Source organism: Macaca thibetana, chromosome 20 (assembly GCF_024542745.1).
Source record: "Macaca thibetana thibetana isolate TM-01 chromosome 20, ASM2454274v1, whole genome shotgun sequence".
In the NCBI taxonomy this organism is placed as follows: Eukaryota; Metazoa; Chordata; class Mammalia; order Primates; family Cercopithecidae; genus Macaca; species Macaca thibetana.
The window spans coordinates 60,773,374-60,792,104 of record NC_065597.1 but is presented as its reverse complement, the minus strand read 5'-3'; the positions used below and the strand labels follow the sequence as shown (position 1 = coordinate 60,792,104).

At 45.4% G+C, this 18,731-nt stretch overlaps 3 protein-coding genes across 8 annotated transcripts in view; 2 read left to right on the top strand and 1 right to left on the bottom strand.

Annotated features, from left to right (window-relative positions):
• The window catches only part of LOC126944537 (mpv17-like protein), a 51,270-nt gene extending 32,711 nt beyond the window's left edge, over window positions 1–18,559 (top strand). Inside the window, exon 5 of one of the 2 annotated variants that reach the window (XR_007722082.1) lies at window positions 17,154–18,559. Coding sequence is in view for 1 of the 2 variants with exons in the window: in XM_050774117.1 (XP_050630074.1) it covers window positions 13,371–13,550 (180 nt within the window). In the remaining variant the exon portion in view is untranslated. Of the gene's footprint in view, window positions 1–13,370 lie in introns of both variants that reach the window. The other variant, XM_050774117.1, reaches the window with a different exon arrangement.
• PDXDC1 (pyridoxal dependent decarboxylase domain containing 1) overlaps window positions 1–18,731 on the bottom strand; it is a 471,229-nt gene that overhangs the window by 117,499 nt on the left and 334,999 nt on the right. The gene's annotated exons all lie outside the window — the stretch shown is intronic.
• On the top strand, window positions 1,101–10,486 carry LOC126944541 (mpv17-like protein). Of its 5 annotated transcripts, none has more exons than XR_007722084.1 (3): window positions 1,101–1,484; window positions 4,167–4,725; window positions 5,787–5,861. XR_007722084.1 is itself a non-coding variant. In XM_050774124.1 (3 exons), the coding sequence occupies exons 1-2, from the start codon at window positions 1,175–1,177 to the stop codon at window positions 4,193–4,195; spliced, it is 339 nt and encodes a 112-aa protein (XP_050630081.1). In that variant the 5' UTR covers window positions 1,101–1,174; the 3' UTR covers window positions 4,196–4,230; window positions 5,787–5,862. The 5 variants fall into 5 exon arrangements, 3 of the variants coding, with proteins under 3 accessions (XP_050630081.1, XP_050630079.1, XP_050630080.1); XR_007722083.1 differs by lacking the exon at window positions 4,167–4,725 and adding an exon at window positions 4,801–4,922 and having other exon boundaries at window positions 5,787–5,857; XM_050774124.1 differs by having other exon boundaries at window positions 4,167–4,230; window positions 5,787–5,862.

Sequence of the window (18,731 nt, the reverse complement as noted above, 5' to 3'; positions counted from 1 at the left end):
TTGGGATAGGCGGTGGAGTTAAGAGCAATGTTTCGGGGGCAGGGGGTGAATCTCACAAGGGTGGGGGAGATTATAAAGAACCTTCTTAAGGGTGGGGGAGATTACAAAGTACATTGATCAGTTAGGGTGGGACAGAAACGAATCACAATGGTGGAATGTCATCAGTTAAGGCTATTTTCACTTTTGTGGATCTTCAGTTGCTTCAGGCCATCTGGATGTATACGTGCAGGTCACTGGGGATATGATGGCTTAGCTTGGGCTCAGAGGCCTGACAACTATCAGTGCACACCACCAAGCCTGAGTAATTACAATACTTTTTTCTTTTCTTTTCTTTTTTTTTCTTTTTCGTAGAGATGGAGTCTTCCTATGTTGTCCAGGCTGGTCTGGAACTCTTGCCCTCAAAGGATCCTCCTGTCTAATTCTCCCAAAGTGCTGGGATTACAAGCATGTGCCACCGCGCCCGGCCAAATGCACCCCCCCTTTTTTTAAAGTGTGCAATTCAATGGTTTTTAATATATTCACAAAGTCATGGAACCATCACATCTATCTAATTTCAAAATGTTTTCATCGCTCCAAAAAAATAACTCCATATGGGAGACCAAGGCGGGCAGTTCACTCGAGACCAGCCTGGCCAACATGTTGAAACTCCGTCTCCACTAAAAATACAAAAATTAGTCGGGCGTGATGGCGCACGCGTGTAGTCCCAGCTACTCCGGAGGCCGAGGCAGAAGAATCGCTTGAACCGGGAGGCGGAGGTTGCAGTGAGCCCAGATCGCGCCATTGCACTCCAGCCTGGGCGACAGAGCGAGACTCCGTCTCAAAAATATCTAATTAATTAATAAAAATAAAAATAAACAAGTAAATAAATAACCCCATGCCTTCTGCCTCTGTGGCTTTGCCTGTTCTGAGTATTTTGTGTGAATGGACCCATGCATGGGGGTGGGCCGGGCACCTTTCAAACGTTCACCCCCACAACGGCCCGTGGCCTCCGGATTGGACAGTGCGAGCTGAATGTGCGGGCCGGGCGCCCAATCGCTCCGGAGCGTCTGGAGGGGGCAGGTGCAGGTGCGGGCGGCGCCAGCTCAGGGGCTGCTGGAGGCCCAGGAGGCTCCACCGTGGTGCAGGAAGCTGCCTATCACGCCGGCTCCTGATCGCCGGCGCCCATAGCGCCGACATGGCGGGCTGGTGGCCGGCATTGTCGCGCGCGGCCCGGCGCCACCCGTGGCCCACCAACGTGCTGCTCTACGGCTCGCTCTTCTCGGCAGGGGACGCGCTGCAGCAGAGACTGCAGGGCGGCGAGGCCGACTGGCGCCAGACGCGGCGCGTGGCCACGTTGGCTGTGACCTTCCACGCCAACTTCAACTACGTGTGGCTGGGCCTGCTGGAGCGTGCGCTCCCGGGTCGCGCGCCGCGCGCGGTCCTGGCCAAATTGCTCTGGGACCAGGTGGTCGGTGCGCCCATCGTGGTCTCGGCCTTCTACACCGGTGAGGGGCCGGGTATTGGGGGACTGGAGCCAGGGACTCGGGATCAAGCGGCTGGAGGGAGGGCGCTGCAGGAGCCTGGGGACCCGGGTAGGAGCTGAGGCTCTGAGACCGGGGCTGCTTCAGGGGCCTGGAGGGCCAGGGCAAAGGCTAGAGGCTGGGGTGTTTGATTGCGAGAAGTTGCGGGGGGCACTGGCTGGGGAGCCGGGAAATTGGGAAGCCAGAGGTCCAGCGGGTCAGGGGCTAGAGTCGGGGCTCAGACGCGGGGGTTGGATGTAGGTCAAGGCTGGAGCTGGCAGGGCTGGGGAGGTCTTTTCCCCCTGGAAAAGGGCCCACGGGAAAATAAAGGAGATCCCAGTTCAAGGCCATAGCAGCTGCATGATCATGAACCAGTCGTGGGCAGGGAAGGGACCGACCTGCTGTTCAGAAAATCCATGCCTGGGGCTCCGGGGCCAGCACAGGAACAAAACGCAAGGGGACCCATGACCCTGGGGGGCAGAGCAGGTGGAATCTGAGGTTGGGCCTGGATCTTCAGAAAACTCATGCCCAGGGGCCTAGTCCTTCTTTGGTGACAAGATTTTCCCCTGGGGGTCCCACGGAAGACATCAAGGGACCTTGGATCCTTGCCATTGGAGGACTATATACCTGTGAGGGTTCAGGGAACCCTCTCCTTAGAAAATGCGACCTGGGCCTGGGGTGTGGGGGACGGGGGCTTGACTGTGGAAACCTTCTCTACTGCCTACAATAAGAACAATGAAAATGTTACCTGAAAAATACCGGGGTTCATTCCCCTAACGAGTCCCAGATTACTCCATCAAGAGGCAGGTTTTGATCAATGGGAGTTTTACTTGGCACAAGTAAGGAAGACACTGGGCATGTTCTCCAAAGTAGTATGTCCCCCCGAGAAGGAGACAGGAGGGTTTTATGGCGTGATGGAGAAAGGAGAGGGCGCGTGATTGCATGCAGAATAGGGGTCCCAGTGAGTCATGATGCTAGCACATAGATTGCATAGGTTACATAGGTTATAGTCATGACGCTATAGCTTCTCCCGGGGTGAAGACTTTAGCATGGAAATGAGGAGAGTTAACTTGGGTTCATCTATAAGTAACCTGGGGTCCCTTAGGAGCTGGTTTAAACAAACAGGGTGACCTCATTCCACCCAGGGTTGGGGAACAACAGGTTGAGGGCAGGAGGCTGATTGCTCAAGCTGGTTAAATTCTTGTGATCTGGCCGGGCGCGGTGGCTCAAGCCTGTAATCCCAGCACTTTGGGAGGCCGAGACGGGCGGATCACAAGGTCAGGAGATCGAGACCATCCTGGCTAACATGGTGAAACCCCGTCTCTACTAAAAATACAAAAAAACTAGCCGGGCGAGGTGGCGGGCGCCTGTAGTCCCAGCTACTCGGGAGGCTGAGGCAGGAGAATGGCGTAAACCCGGGAGGCGGAGCTTGCAGTGAGCTGAGATCCGGCCACTGCACTCCAGCCTGGGCGACAGAGCGAGACTCCGCCTCAAAAAAAAAAAAAAAAAAAAAAAAAAAAAAAAAATTCTTGTGATCTTTGGAGATCCTCCGTCTACTTACAGAACAGGCCCTGTGGCCTCTATCATCATTGCAATTTCTATAGCCTCGAAGGGGATGGGGTGGGTAACTGGGGAGAAAATCTCTATGGGTCTTAAGCCTGACCTTGGGATTGGGGAACACAGATTTCCCCCCAAATGGGAGGGAACTTCTCCTAAGGGCTGTTGGTGCTTTCTAAACCAGGTTGAGGTCAGACAAGCCACCATCTTGAAGAGAGCTACCCTGCCCCTTGAACCTTATTTTGAAGAGTTGGATTCACTTCCTTTCTCTACAGACCCCACCAGAAACACAAACCACCTGGTTGCCTATTGCCATTGCGGCCAACTACATGGCTGATGGGATCAGTGGGTCAGGAGGACAGACAGCCTGAGAGCTAGGGTCTCCTGTTTTATCAGAAGGTCTTTGCCTGGTCCCAGGGTGTGATTTCCAGACTAGATTTGCAAACAGCTTCCTAGCACCTGTTACAGAAGACTTGTACACTGGTGAAGGGGTAGGGGACCAGAATCCTATTTAATCCTGAAACAACTAGTGAGATTGTTCTCTTTTTCTTTTTTTTTTTTTTTTTTTTGGAGACAGAGTCTTGCTTTAGCAGGCTGTAGTGTGCAGTGGCCCGATTTCAGCTCACTGCAACCTCCATCTCCAGGTTCAAGCGATTCTCCTGCCTCAGCCTACCGAGGGACTGGGATTACAGATGTACACCACCACGCCCGGCTAATTTTTGCATTTTTAATGAAGACGGGGTTTCACCATGTTGGCCAGACTGGCCTCCAACTCCTAACCTCAAGTGATCTGCCCATCTCGGCCTCCCAAAGTGCTGGGATTACAGGCATGAGCCACCTCACCCAGCCAGTTTTCAGTTTTTCTGGTTCAGTTTCCCTCACCTCAAATTTCCATGAAGGGGGAAGTAGAAGGGGATGGATTAGAGGTTTGCATGAGGCTCTACATGGAAATTGCACCAATCCCATGATCTTTGTGCTGGGATCACCTTGGGGAACCAGAGTGGTAACAGATTAACAACTCTGGCTTGGGAATCAGACACCTGGGTTGAACTCCGTCTGCTGTTAACCTCTCTAAGCTCTTTTCCTCCTTTGTAACTCTACCTACCTTAGGGAATTGTAAGGAGGGACACATGAAATGAGGCGCGTAAAGTACTTAGCATTTCATTAATGCTGGGTAAGTGGAACACAGTATTACCAATATTTTGCTGAGTCATGTAAGAATCTTCTGTAATTAACTAATAAGGCTCTTATTTCCCCTACCTCGTAATCGGGGATTGGAAAGAATTTTTAAAGTACTCTCAGTTTACAACCCTTTCTAAAATAGGAGAGCTTTGCCTTGCTACCTGAATTGCATTTTTCTTTTTTCCTTTTCTTTTTCTCAGACAAGGTCTCACTCTATTCCCTCAGGCTGAAGTGCAGTGATGTGATCACACCTCATTGCAGCCTCAACCTCCTAGGCTCAAGCAATCCTCCCACTTCTGCCTCTGGAGTAGTTGGGACCACAGGCGCGCAGCCCTATACCTGGCTGGTTTTTAAATTGTTTTGTGGAGACAAGGTCTTGATATATTGCCCAGGCTGTGAATTTCTCTTCAGGAATGTTGAAGATCAACGTTTTCAAAGTGTTTTTAGGAAGACTGAATTGGTGTTCCACTTTCAAATTTTGAATAGGGTAATACTGATGGGAAATTTGTAGTTGCCAGAGTATTTGGGTCCACTAGCCTTTTTTTATTTTTATATTTTTGAGATGGAATCTTGCTCTGTCACCGAGTCAGGAACGCAGTGGTGTGATCTCAGCTGACTGCAACCTCCAAATCCTGGGTTCAAGTGATCCTTCTGCCTCAGCCTCCTGAGAGGCTGGAATTACAGGCATGTACCACTACGCCCGGCTAATTTTGTATTTTTAGTAGAGACGGAGTTTCTCCATGTTGGTCAGGCTGGTCTGAAACTCCCAACCTCAGGTGATCCACCCGCCTCAGCCTCCCAAAGTGCTGGGATTACAGGCGTGAGCCACCACAACCAGTCCACTAGGTTTTTTTTAAAAGATAGAAATTAAAATTTCAAAATGTTCAAATGTTCGACATTTCACAAAATCTTTGGAAGGTAGAGAAAAGTAACCAATAGACCCACTATTGTAACTTGATTCTTTTTGTGAATTGTTACAGTTTTTGAAAAAATAATTGTTCTGCTATAACTTTTATACTCTACTATTCTCACTTCGTATTTATCATTCCTTTAAAATTTATCTAGTTTTAGAGTGGAGATTATGTTCTATTTTCTTTTCTTTTTTTTTTTTTTTTGAGACAAGGTCTTGCTGTGTTGCCCAGGCTGGAGTGCAGTGTCATGATCACAGCTCACTGCAGCCTCCACCTCCCAGGCTCAAGCAATCCTCCCACTTCAGCCTCCTGAACAGCTATGACTATAGGCACGCCACCACACCTGGCTAATTTTTGTACTTTTTGTAGGGATGGGGTTTTGCCCTGTTGCCCAGGCTGGTCTCTAAACTCCTGGACTCGAGCAATCTGCCTGCCTCGGCCTCCCAAAGTGCTGCTGGGATTACAGGCTTGAGCCACCGCGCCTGACTATGTTCTCTTTTCACTGTTGGATCAGAAGGGTTGTATTGATGGATGATAGTGATGGTTACTTTGCATTTTGGAATGGAAAACTTAAACATGCACTGTTATACGGTACCCTACTGAATCTTTTAAAATTCTTTTGGTGTTTTGCAAATAGGTATGAGCATTCTCCAGGAAAAGGATGACATATTTTTGGACCTGAAACAGAAATTCTGGAATACCTATCTGGTAAGTCAGGCATTTGCAAATGTAATCAGTATGTTTTTTGGCATATATATATATATACACACACACACACACACACACACACATATATACACATATACAGAAAGTATTTTTCTGTGTATATATTTATAAATATTTAAAAATCTTTTAATTGACACGTATATGTGCATATTTTCAGTATACACATGATAATTTGATACATTTGTATAATCATATCAGGATTCTTTGCGTGTGTGTGTATGTGTATATATATATTTCTTTTTTTAATTAAAAAAAATTGTTTTTGAGACAGGGTCTCATTCTGTCACCGAAGCTAGAATGCAGGGGCATGATCATGGCTCACTGCAGCCTGGACCTCCTGAGCTCATGTGATCCTCCCACCTCAGCCTCCTGAGTAGCTGAGACTACAGGCATGTGCCACCACACCCAGTTAATTATTTTTACATTTTTTGGTGGAGAGAGTCTCACTGTGTAGCCCAGGCTGGCCGCGAACTCTTGTGCTCCAGCGATTCTCCCACCTCAACATTAAGTCCATTTCTATTAAACTATTCCTAAATTAGAGAGCTCCAGTTTTGTTGGCAGAAGGGTCCAATATTTTGACAGAGAAATCTTCAAGTTATTTTGATAGATGTATGAGGAGAGGGTCTAAGAGTATCTGTACTTCTCATGAATTGGAAAGAAATAATGTCTCTGGGCCAGGCGCGCTGGCTCACGCCTGCAATCCCAACACTTGGGAGTCTGAGGCAGGCAGATCACTTCACGTTAGGAGTTTGAAACTAGCCTGGCCAATATGGTGAAACCCTGTCTCTACTAAAAACACAAAAAATAGCTGGGCACGGTGGTGCATGTCTGTAATCCCAGCTGCCCAGCAGGCTGAGGCAGGAGAATCGCTTGAACTTGGAGACAGAGATTGCAGTGAGCCGAGATCGCACCACTGCACTCCAGCCTGGGCAACACAGCAAGACTCCATCTCAAAAAGAAAAAAAAAGAAGAAAATAAATAATATCTCAATGTTGTCAATGATTTCTGACTTTATTAATTCTTATTAATGATCACAATTTATTTTGTGAATTTTGCAGCCCAAGTGACAACAATTTATTCTGTAAATTGGGATTCTATTTGCAAAATAGGGACTGCAGACTGTGAGTGGCTTAATGGAGTCATTCCCACATTCAAAGCCAGTGTTTTCAGGTGAACTTTCTGCGGAGTCCTGGTGAAGAGAACTTTAACATCACAAAGGTATAGCAAAGGAGAAGGTTTCCAAGGGTTATTTCAAGGTTTGAAGCAAATCAGCGGTTTTACTGTTTGCTCGGCACAAATATATACAGTCCCGTCCAATACGTATTTATTCATTGATTCAGTTAATATTTATTGAACAGTGTCCTTAAGGCCTGGCAAAGTCAGGGATACTTTTCATCTCTGCCCTAGAGCATGTTTGATTGCATTCATCACAAGGAGGTAAATCTTTGGGATTACAGAATGTTCACAGACTGGCCTAGGGCTTCACATGTTCTTCATTCCCTATCAAAAGCAGTGTTGAGCCACACCCAGCTATTACCTCCATAGCTTCAAGCATCATCTGTTGGATGGTACCAATGGTACCAAGCCCCTGAACCAGCAGCATTACTTGATGGCTAGAGGTAGAGGATGGAGAGGTTTGAAGTCAGAGGCTTCCCGTGAGCCTCTATACTCAGGAACAGTAACTACAAGGAATGTGTTCAGAACTCTTGTGATTTCTCTTAGGGCAGAAATTGAGGACCCCATGGTGATAACCAAATGTGATTTTCTTCTGTTTGTTTTGTGTGTGTATGTGTGTGTGTGTGTGTTTGTGTGTTTAGATGGATTCTTGCTCTGTCCCCTAGTGGGGAGTGCAGTGGCACCATCTCGGCTCTCTGCAACCTCTGCCTCCTGGGTTCAAGCAGTTCTCCTGCCTCAGCCTCCTGAGTAGCTGGAATTACAGACTTGCACCACCACATCCAGCTAATTTTCTGTATTTTTCAGTAGAGATAGGGTTTCCCCATGTCGGCCAGGTTGGTCTTGAACTCCTAACCTCAGGTGATCCGCCTGCCTAAGCCTCCCAAAGTCCTCCCAAAAGAGCCCAGGAGTTTGAGACCAGCCTGGGCAACATAGTGAAACCCCATCTCTACAAAAATAAAATAAATGAGCTGGGCATAGTGGCATGTGTCTGTGGTCCCAGCTGCTCAGGAGGCTGAGATGGGAGGATTGCAAGCCTGGGAGGTTGAGGCTGCCGTGAGCTGTGATTGCATAGCTGCACACCAGCCTGAGTGACAGAGTGAGACCTTGTTTCAAAAAAAAAAAAAAAAAAAAAAAAAGCAGGAAGTAGAATTGGGAAAGAAAGAAGCTTCAGGCAGGGATTTGTGTATGAACACAGGAATATTTGCATATTGTTTTAATAAAAGAGTGGTTACAATGAGTGAGTCTCATCTACCTTCAGGAAAAGAAAGAGGGTAAACTAGTGGTCTGAAGCCCAGCCCATTTGGAGATTTTGTGGGAAGATTTCCTGTAATAAAACTGTTGACCAGGCAGGATGACTCAAGCCTGTAATCCCAGCACTTTGGTAGGCTGAGGCAGGTGGATCATGAGGTCAAGAGATCGAGACCATCCTGGTAATTTGATGAAACCCCGTCTCTACTAAAAATATAAAAATTAGCTGGGCGTGGTAGAGGGCGCCTGTAATCCCAGCTACTCAGGAGCTGAGGCGGGATAATTGTTGGAACCCGGGAGTTAGAGGTTGCAGTAAGCCAAGATCGTGCCACTGCACTCCAGGCTGGCGACAGAGGGAGACTCCCTTAAAAAAAAGAAAAAAGAAAGAAAGAAAAGTGTCTTCCAGGTGCTGTCTTAGGTGTGTTAGTGGAAGATACCCAAAAAAACATGTAAAACACAGATTCTGACCTAAAGGGACTTAGAGTCTAGTGGGATGGATAGATAAATAGACAAGTCATTAACTAGAGTTTGACCAGAAATGCTTTCAGATTCCATGGGTACTTAGCACAGTGAGGAGGTGTAGAGGGATCAAGGAAGTCTTGCTGGGGCCAGGCACCAGTGGCTCATGCCTGTAATTCCAGCACTTTGGGAGGCCAAGGTGGGTGGATTGCTTGAGCTCAGGAGTCTGAGACCAGCCCGGGCAATATGATGACGAAACCTCATCTCCAGAAATACAAAAATGAGCTGGGCATGGTGGCTTGCACCTATATTCTCAGCTACTCAGGAGGCTGAGGTGGGAGGATCTCCTGAGCCCAGGAGGTTGAGACTGAAGTAAGCTATGATTGTGCCAGTGCACTCCAGCCTGGGCAAGACAGTGAGGCCCTGCCTCAAAATAAATAAATAAATAAAAAGATCTGGAGTTATGCACATACTGGGGGACAGGGCATTCCAGGGGCAGAAGAGCTGAGTAGAGGTGACAATGTGTGAAGCACCATGGTATGCCTGGAGGGGAGAAACCACAGGCAGTTTGGTGTTCACAGAGTATTTGTTGAACAACTTGGAATGAGTTTGCATCCTAGAGACTGTTGAATGCCTGGAGCTGAGGATCTTGAACTTCACAGTTAGGTAATGGCAGCAAAGGAAACCAAAGTGGGGGGTTATCGTAACCAAGTTCACATAAGAAATAAAGCACGTTGGGTGTAGTGGCTCATGCCTGTAATCCTAACACTTTGGGAGGCTGAGGCAGGAGGATCCCTTGAGGTTAGGAGTTTGAGACCAGCTTGGGCAACACAGCAAGACCCTGTCTGTATTTAAAAAAATAAAACTGCCCTGGCGTGGTGGCTCATGCCTGTAATCGCAGCACTTTGGGATGCTGAGGCGAGCGGGTCACTTGAGGTCAGGAGTTTGAGACCAGCCTGACCAAAATGATGAAACCCGTTCTTTCCTGAAAAATACAAAAAATTAGCCGGGTGTGGTGGCACGCACCTGTAATCCCAGCTACTTAGGAGGCTGAGGCAGGAGAGTCACTTGAACCTGGGAGGTGGAGATTGCAGTGAGCCGAGACTGCACCACTGCACTCCAGTCTGGGTGACAGAGCAAGACTCTGTCTCAACAACAACAACAACAACAACAAAAAAAGAAAAGAAAAGAAAAAGAAATGAGGTGAGTTCAGTTTGGGAAACGTTGAATGCCAGATGTCTTTGGGCTATTCAGAGGGAGATTGCCAAAGCACAGAAGAGAGTTCATGGCAGTGTTTAATTATTTTTAGTGCTCACATGTCCCAGATTCGGCCAGTGGGAGTCCCTCCAAGCTGGTTCCTGTGTCCTGTGACATCACCCGTCTTCTTTCTCCTTTTCTTCTTTCATAAGCCACTTCCTTTCTGGCATGACAGTATGTTCCAGAACCATCTTATACCTTGCACCTGCCCTGCCCTGGCCCTACAATCAGCCAATTCTCTGAGGCATCCTGATTTCTTTTGTGGGGGAATGGTTTGGGAACAAAATATACTACTGCATGATACTACATTCTGACAAGAAAAAAAACACAGCCATAAGAAATAAAGCCATGGACAGGGACAGTGGCTCACGCCTGTAATCCTAACACTTTGGGAGGCAGAGGTGGGAGGATTGCTTAGGGCCGGGAGTTCAAGACCAACCTGGCCCACATAGTGAGGGCTCATCTCTATTTTTTTTTGAGACGGAGTCTCGCTCTGTCGCCCAGGCTGGAGTGCAGTGGCCGGATCTCAGCTCACTGCAAGCTCCGCCTCCCGGGTTCACGCCATTCTCCTGCCTCAGCCTCCCGAGTAGCTGGGACTACAGGCGCCCGCCACCTTGCCTGGCTAGTTTTTTGTATTTTTTTTAGTAGAGACGGGGTTTCACCGTGTTAGCCAGGATGGTCTCGATCTCCTGACCTCGTGATCCGCCCGTCTCGGCCTCCCAAAGTGCTGGGATTACAGGCTTGAGCCACCGCACCCGGCCTCATCTCTATTAAGAAAAAAAAAAAAAGAAAGAAAGAAGGAAAGCCATGTTTGGATGAGTTTAGTCTTCTGATTATTTTTGCTAAAGTTTTAAATTCTTTTTTTTTTTTTTTTTTTTTTTAAGACAGAGTCTTGTTCTGTTGCCCAGGCTGGAGTTCAGTGGTGCAGTCTTGGCTCACTGCAATCTCCGCCTCCCGGGTTCAAGGGATTCTCCTGCCTCAGCCTCTTGAGTAGCTGGGATTACAGGTTCCTGACATCATGCTCTGCTAATTTTTGTGTTTTTAGTAAAGACAGGGTTTCTCCATGTTGGTCAGGCTGGTCTCAAACTCCCCACTTCAGGTGACCCCCTGCCTTTGCCTCCCAAAGTGCTGGGATTATAGGGGTATATTTTGTGTTTAAAGTATATTTAAAAATTAAGGGCCAGGCTCAGTGTCTCATGCCTGTAATCCCAGCAGTTTGGGAGTCCGAGGTTGGCAGATCGTCTGAGGTCGGGAATTTGAGATGCATAACAAGAGCGAAAGTCCGTCTCAAAAAATAAATAAATAAATAAATAAACAAATAAATAAAAATATACATTATGTTCAGGTGCGGTGGTTCACACCTGTAATCCCAGCACGTTGGGAGGCCGAGGCAGGCAGATCACCTGAGGTCAGGAGTTCGAGACCAGCCTAGCCAATATTGCAAAACCCTGTCTCTACTAAAAATAGAAAAAATTAGTCAGGCGTAGTTGTGTGCACCTGTAATCCCAGCTACTCGGAGGCTGAGGCAGGAGAATCGTTTGAACCCGGAAGGTGGAGGTTGCAGTGAGCCGAGATTGCACCATTGCACTCCAGCCTGGGCAACAAGAGCGAAACTCCACCTCAAAAAAAACAAAACAAAACATATATATATACACACACACATATATGCATTATATGTAATATCTACTTTTGAATATAAACATAAATATTATAAAACTTTTACTGCAATTGTTCATTTTAGAAACTTCAAAAATACAAATTAGTGAAAAGAAGAAAATAAGTCTATAATACCACTTTTAAGGACTATTTTAAAAACTTCTAGCCTTTTTTTGAGGTATAATTTACATACCAAGACTTTAAAAAAAAATTCATAATGGTGACTTTTTTATCAGACTGTATAGGATAAAGTTTGTTAAAATGTCTATCTAAGATACTTTGTAATATATGAACATTTCAGCTAAACTTGTTCTATAGCATCACATGATTTGAATATATTATTAGAAAATCATTCCATAAACAATGGTTTGGTATATAGTATTAACAATTCAAGGCTGGGCACAGTGGCTCATGGCTGTAATCCTTTGGGAGGCCGAGGCAGGCAGATCACCTGAGGTCAGGAGTTCAAGACCAGCCTGGCCAACATGGTGAAACCCTGTCTCTACTAAAAATACAAAAATTAGCCGGGCATGGTGGCAGGCGCCTGTGATCCCAGCTACTCAGGAGGTTGAGGCAGGAGAATCGTTTGAACCTGGGAGGCAGAGGTTGCAGTGAGCCAAGATCTTGCCACTGCATTCCAGCCTAGGCAACAGAATGAGACTCCATCTCAAAATAAATAAATAAATAAATAAATAAATAAATAAATAAATAAAATAATTTGGGTGAGGTGACTCACGCCTGTAATCCCAGCACTTTGGGAGGCTGTGGTGGGCTATTACTTTTGCCTGGGAGTTCGAGACCAGCCTGGACAACACAGAGATTCCATGTCTCAAAAAGAAAAAATTAAATTAAAAAAATAAAAAGTAAAGAATTCATTGATGATTCTGTATTTACAGATATATTCCTGCATCATTTTTCCATGGTAACCAGGAAATGGCAATGCATAAATATATGTTGTCATTTCCAAAGCAGCCGTCTTCCAGAATTGGTACTGATTCTAGTAGACCTTTCATCCTGGTGTTAAAAATATAATTAATACAAATGTCTTGTACCTAATAGCTTTTTCCCCCACAATTCCCCAACCCCCTCACTCTAGAGGCCTTAAGTAGTCTAATTTAATCAGCTTAGTCTGAAATGTAATACTACCTCAGCATCTAGTTGGCCTAGTATTTCTTACTCTTTTATGGAATGAACTGTGCAACTGTTTTGTGTGGTTAAAAGGTATGCTAGGCCGGGTATAGTGGCTCACACCTGTAATCCCAGGCCAAGGTGGGCGGATCACCTGAGGTCGGGGGTTGGAGACCAGCCTGGCCAACACGGTGAAAACCCATCTCTACTAAAAATACAAAAATTAGCCGGGTGAGGTGGTGTGCGCCTGTAATCCCAGATACTCAGGAGGCTGAGGCACGAGAATTGCTTGAACCCAGGAGGCAGACGTTGCAGTGAGCTAAGATTACACCACTGCACTCCCGTCTGGGCAACAGGGTGAGACCCTGTCTCAAAAAATAAAAAATAAAATAAATAAAAAATAAAAAATAAAAGGCATTCTAATAAAGTTGTTGCTTTTTTTTTTTTTTTTTAATTCCAGAGCGGACTGGTGTACTGGCCCTTTGTACAGGTAAGTTCCGCCTACTCAGTAATATTAACTCAGGGCTTTGGTTTCCATGTGGCCCTAACGAACTCTCTGTCTCTGTTCCAGCTGACCAACTTCAGCCTTGTTCCTGTTCAATGGAGAACAGCTTACACTGGAGTCTGTGGTTTTCTCTGGGCCATCTTCGTCTGTTTTTCCCAGCAGAGTGGTGACGGCACATTGAAGTCAGCTTTCACCATTTTACGTACAAAGTGGACCAGTGCCATAGAAGGGTCCCCGGAGAAATGAGAAGTCAAGGACTCTCTTAAAGGGACCACATATTTGACCTAAAATGCACAGAACTGCCTGCAGACAAAATACTTGATGTGCCAATTATGCATTTCATTTTGAGGAATTACTGCTATTTATAAACCCACTTAAAAAAAATTATGATTATTTTTGAATTGTATTCAGATATTTTTTCCTGTTCCAGTCTGAAATATTACTTCTCTAATATTTTGGTTGATATGAATAATAGTGGCAAAATGGCATTTCAGAATTATTAATATTTCTAATATTTTAACCCAAGTTTCGGGAAACTTGGTTTTGATGTTTACATTTCTATTCTAAAATCTCAGGTTATCTCCCGAACACTTTTGGGCAGATGAACTTTTATACCAAAAAATAGTTCTCATAGTGAATTTTAATTTACATAGAACTCAATTGAAATGAAGATTTAAAAACAAGATTTATTTCCCCAAAGCATATATAATTTGTTATTTTTTTTACTAAAATTCAGTAAATACTTTTTTTTTTTTTTTTGAGATGGAGTCTCGCTCTGTCTCCCAGGCTGGAGTGCAGTGGCACGATCTCAGCTCACTGCAGCCTCCACCCTCCAGGTTCAAGCAATTCTCTTGCCTCAGGCTCCTGCGTAGCTGGGATTACAGGCATGTGACACCACTGACACCACTACACCACGCCATGCCTCGCCTGATTTTTGTATTTTGTTTGTTTGTTTGTTTTTGTTTTTGAGCTCCACCTCCCTTTTCACGCCATTCTCCTGCCTTAGCCTCCCGAGTAGCTGGGAGTACAGGCATCCACCCCCATGCCTGGATAACTTTTTGTGTTTTTAGTAGAGATGGGGTTTCACCGTCTTAGCCAGGATGGTCCCCATCTCCTGACCTTGTGATCCAGCCGCCTCGGCTTCCCAAGTGCTGTGATTACAGGCGTGAGCCACCGTGCCCGTCCTAATTTTTGCATTTTTAGTTTCACCATGTTGACAAGGACGGTCTCGATCTCCTGACCACATAAGTCGCCTGCCTCGGCGTCCCAAAGTGCTGGGATTACAGGTGTGAGCCACCGCAACGGACTTTTTGTTTTTCCTTTTTTTGAGACAGAGACTCACTCTGTCACCCAGGCAGGAGTGCAGTGGCATGATTTCCGCTCACTGCAACCTTCGCCTCCTGGGTTCAAACAATCCTACTGCCTCATCCTTCAGAGTAGCTGGGATTACAGGCCTGTGCCACCATGCCTAGCTCATTTTTGTATATATATATTTTTTTGAGACGCAGTCTCGCTCTGTCACCCAGACTGGAGTGCAGTGGCCGGATCTCAGCTCACTGCAAGCTCTGCCTCCTGGGTTCAGGCCATTCTCCTGCCTCAGCCTCCTGAGTAACTGGGACTACAGGCACCTGGCACCTCGCCCGGCTAGTTTTTTGTATTTTTTAGTAGAGACAGGGTTTCACCGGGTTAGCCAGGATGGTCTCGATCTCCTGACCTCGTGATCCGCCCATCTCGGCCTCCCAAAGTGCTGGGATTACAGGCTTGAGCCACTGTGCCAAGCCCATTTTTGTATTTTTAGTAGAGACGGTGTTTTGCCGTGTTGGCTAGGCTGGTCTCCAACTCCTGGCCTCTAATGATCCACTCAGCTTGGCCTCCCAAAGTGCTGGGATTATCGGCGTGAGCCACCACACCTGGCTCAGTAAGTACGTTTTTTTATTATCAAAAAAAGAGTAGTGTATGATTGGTGTATTCTGTATAGAATGTATTTTATTGATGTCTTCTATTTTTATAATTTCTGAGTTAAGTACTTTTTAATGAATGTTTTTTAGTTTGGGCACATTCAGTTGACTAAAGCACTTCATTTCCCAGATATATGAAATAAAATATTTCGCTGCTTTTCCAATTTCACACGGATGTTATTTTGTGAAAATCAGTGCTTTAAGATAAACCTTTATACTTCAAGATAAACATGAGAAACTTGATCTTTTATTTTTTTTTTATTTTTTTATTTTTTGAGACGGAGTCTCGCTCTGTCGCCCAGGCTGGAGTGCAGTGGCGCGATCTCGGCTCACTGCAAGCTCCGCCTCCCGGGTTCACGCCATTCTCCTGCCTCAGCCTCCCGAGTAGCTGGGACTACAGGCGCCCACAACCGCGCCCGGCTAATTTTTTGTATTTTTAGTAGAGACGGGCTTTCACCGTGGTCTCGATCTCCTGACCTTGTGATCCACCCGCCTCGGCCTCCCAAAGTGCTGGGATTACAGGCGTGAGCCACCACGCCCGGCCAGATCTAATATTTAATATTTATTCAGTTCGTCTAACTTCTAAACCATCAGATTTAAAAATTACGTAACTATCTCAAGAAGTTTCACTTGGATGTAGTCGTTCACGCTTGTAATCCCAGCACATTGGGAGGCTGAGGTGGGAGGATCGCTTAAAGCAAGGAGTTTGAGACCAACCTGGGCAATATTGCAAGATCCCATCTCTATTTTTAAAAAAAATTCACTTTGTGAGGCCGAGGCAGGCGGATCACGAGGTCAGGAGATCGAGACCATCCTGGCTAGCATAGTGAAACCCTATCTCTACTAAAAACACAAAAAATTAGCTGGGCGTGGTGGCGGGTGCCTATAGTCCCGGCTACTCAGGAGGCTGAGGCAAGATAATGGCGTGAACCTGGGAGGTGGAGGTTGCAGTGAGCGGAGATCACGCCACTGCACTCTAGCCTAGGCGACAGAGCGAGACTCCATCTCAAAAAATAAAAAAAGTTTCAACAAATTCCACCTAAGAATTCCACCAGAGTTCTATTGTCTCCAATATCATGTTCCACGGATTTCAAGTTGTGAAGGCCTGAACTGTTCATTTATCTTGAGAATTTATATTTAAGCTTAAGACTATATACCTAAAAATTAAGCATATAATTTGTATAATTTATGTAAGTTTCTGTAAGTCATAAACATGTAGTTTCCAAGTGTATAATTTATCTGAATGTAATAGGCATTAATATATTTTACATTATTGGGACCATAGTAAAGCAATTTCTAAATGGTTTGTAAAATAACTCATTTGCGTTGTTGTAAAAGTAGTTAATACAATGGAAAAACTGTTTCATAATAATAAGATACATTTTAACATCAAAATACATCAAAAAATGTACCCAAGGTAATTGTACGTACTGCCTGGCAAACCTTTACAGAAGCTGTGGTATCACTTTTATGATGGAAGAATAGTGTTTGCATTTTGTATAAAAGTACTTGGGGCTGGACGTGGTGGCTCATGTCTATAATCCCAGTGCTTTGGGAGGTGAAGGCAGGTGGATCGTCTGAGCCCAGGAGTTTGAGACCAGCCTAGGCAACATGGCAATAGCCTGTCTCTCTAAAACATACAAACATTAGCCAAGCATGGTGGTGTGAGCCTGTAGTCCCAGCTACTTGGGAAACTGAGGCAGGAGGATCTCGAACCCAGGAGGCAGAAGATGAATACATCAATGGATGCAACTGAATGAGGTGAGGTCTCTTGAAGGAGAGAGCAAAAGAGATTTAAATAATAACAATTATAATAAGGCTGGGTGCGGTGGTTCACGCTTGTAATCCTGGAACTTTGGCAGGCCAAGACAGGCGGATTGGTTGAGGTCAGGAGTTCAAGACTGGCATGGCCGACATGGTGAAACCCCGTCTCTATTAAAAACAGAAAATTAGCCGGACATGGTAGTATGTGCCTGTGGTCTCAGCTACTCAGGTGGCTGAGACAGGAGAATCGCTTGAACCTGGGAGGCATACGTTGTAGTGAACCGATAAATACAAAAAGTATTAAAGTACTAACAGGAAAATTTCCACTGATCACCCTTTAGCTTTAAATAATGCAGAAACATATGCCCAGTTTACTTGTAATTTTTTTTTTTTTTTTTTTTGAGACGGAGTCTTACTCTGTCACCCGGGCTGGAGTGCAGTGGCCAGATCTCAGCTCACTGCAAGCTCCGCCTCCCGGGTTTACGCCATTCTCCTGCCTCAGCCTCCCGAGTAGCTGGGACTACAGGCGCCCGCCAACTCACCCGGCTAGTTTTTTTGTATTTTTTAGTAGAGACGGGGTTTCACCATGTTACCAGGATGGTCTCGATCTCCTGACCTCATGATCCACCCGTCTCGGCCTCCCAAAGTGCTGGGATTACAGGCTTGAGCCACTGCGCCCGGCCTACTTGTAATTAAAAATCACGCATCGTTCACAATTTATCAGTCTTGTTTATTTGTGAAAAACTAATACAAGTTATTCTCTTTTACCTGTATTGTGATTGGTTTGGTGAGAGGGAATTGGGCCACTTGAGAGTTTGTGCATGTTTAAAATTTTCTGGCCAGGCACGGTGGCTCATGCCTGTAATCCCAGCGTTTTGGGAGGCCAGGACAGGTGGATCACTTCAGCTCAGGAGTTCAAGACCAACCTGGGCAACATGGTGAAACCCTATCTCTACCAAAAATACAAAAAGTAGCTGGGTGTGGTGGCTTGCACCTGTACTTCCAGCTACTTGGGGGGCTGAGGCAGGAGGATCGCTCAAGCCCAGGAGGCGGAGGTTGCAGTGAGCCGAGATCATGCCACTGCACTCCAGCTAAGGCAACAGAGCAAGACTCTGTCTTAAAAAAAAAAAAAAAGAAAGAAAAGAAAAGAAAAGAAAATTAACTTTGGTATTTCAGGTTGAATTTAAATGGGGACTTCACATCAACTGTGTTCACTACAGTGGACCAAATTAAGTGTTGAGAGATTATCTGGAACTGCAATTTCTAACTTATACGTGATTGCTATAAACCTTATCTGTTTACTGTTTCTCTTCCAAGGACCATCAGTCATCCTTTAAAATTCATCTGAAGCTATGAAAAGGTATTTTTTGTTACATGGGCAGTTCACTGTTAGTACAGTAAAATGTTACGTGAATTTCTACAGAATGTTTGCCAAAATGAATTATATCTAGAATATGCTTAACAATATATTCTGGAGGCAGCTTTCATTTGAAATTAGGTTCATCTTCTGAGAGTATTAAAAAGTTAATGGGTTTTTGTGCCTGAAGATTCTGACGCTGCATTTGGCTACATTTAATCCACTTACACCCATAAGGTTTAGCATCTAAAAAAATTAAATCACTGCTAATGCAATTAAAATGATTGAAAAAGTTTCTTTTTATACTTTCAACAGCTGATACATAAAAAGGGAAATCTGGAATTTAAA

What these genes read in the sequence shown, in the direction of transcription:
- LOC126944541 (XM_050774122.1), top strand. Translation starts at nt 1,175, where the DNA reads ATGGCGGGCTGGTGGCCGGCATTGTCGCGCGCGGCCCGGCGCCACCCG. An exon ending in GGTCTCGGCCTTCTACACCG is followed by an intron (nt 1,485 to 5,786) that starts GTGAGGGGCCGG and finishes TTTTGCAAATAG; the next exon opens with GTATGAGCATTCTCCAGGAA.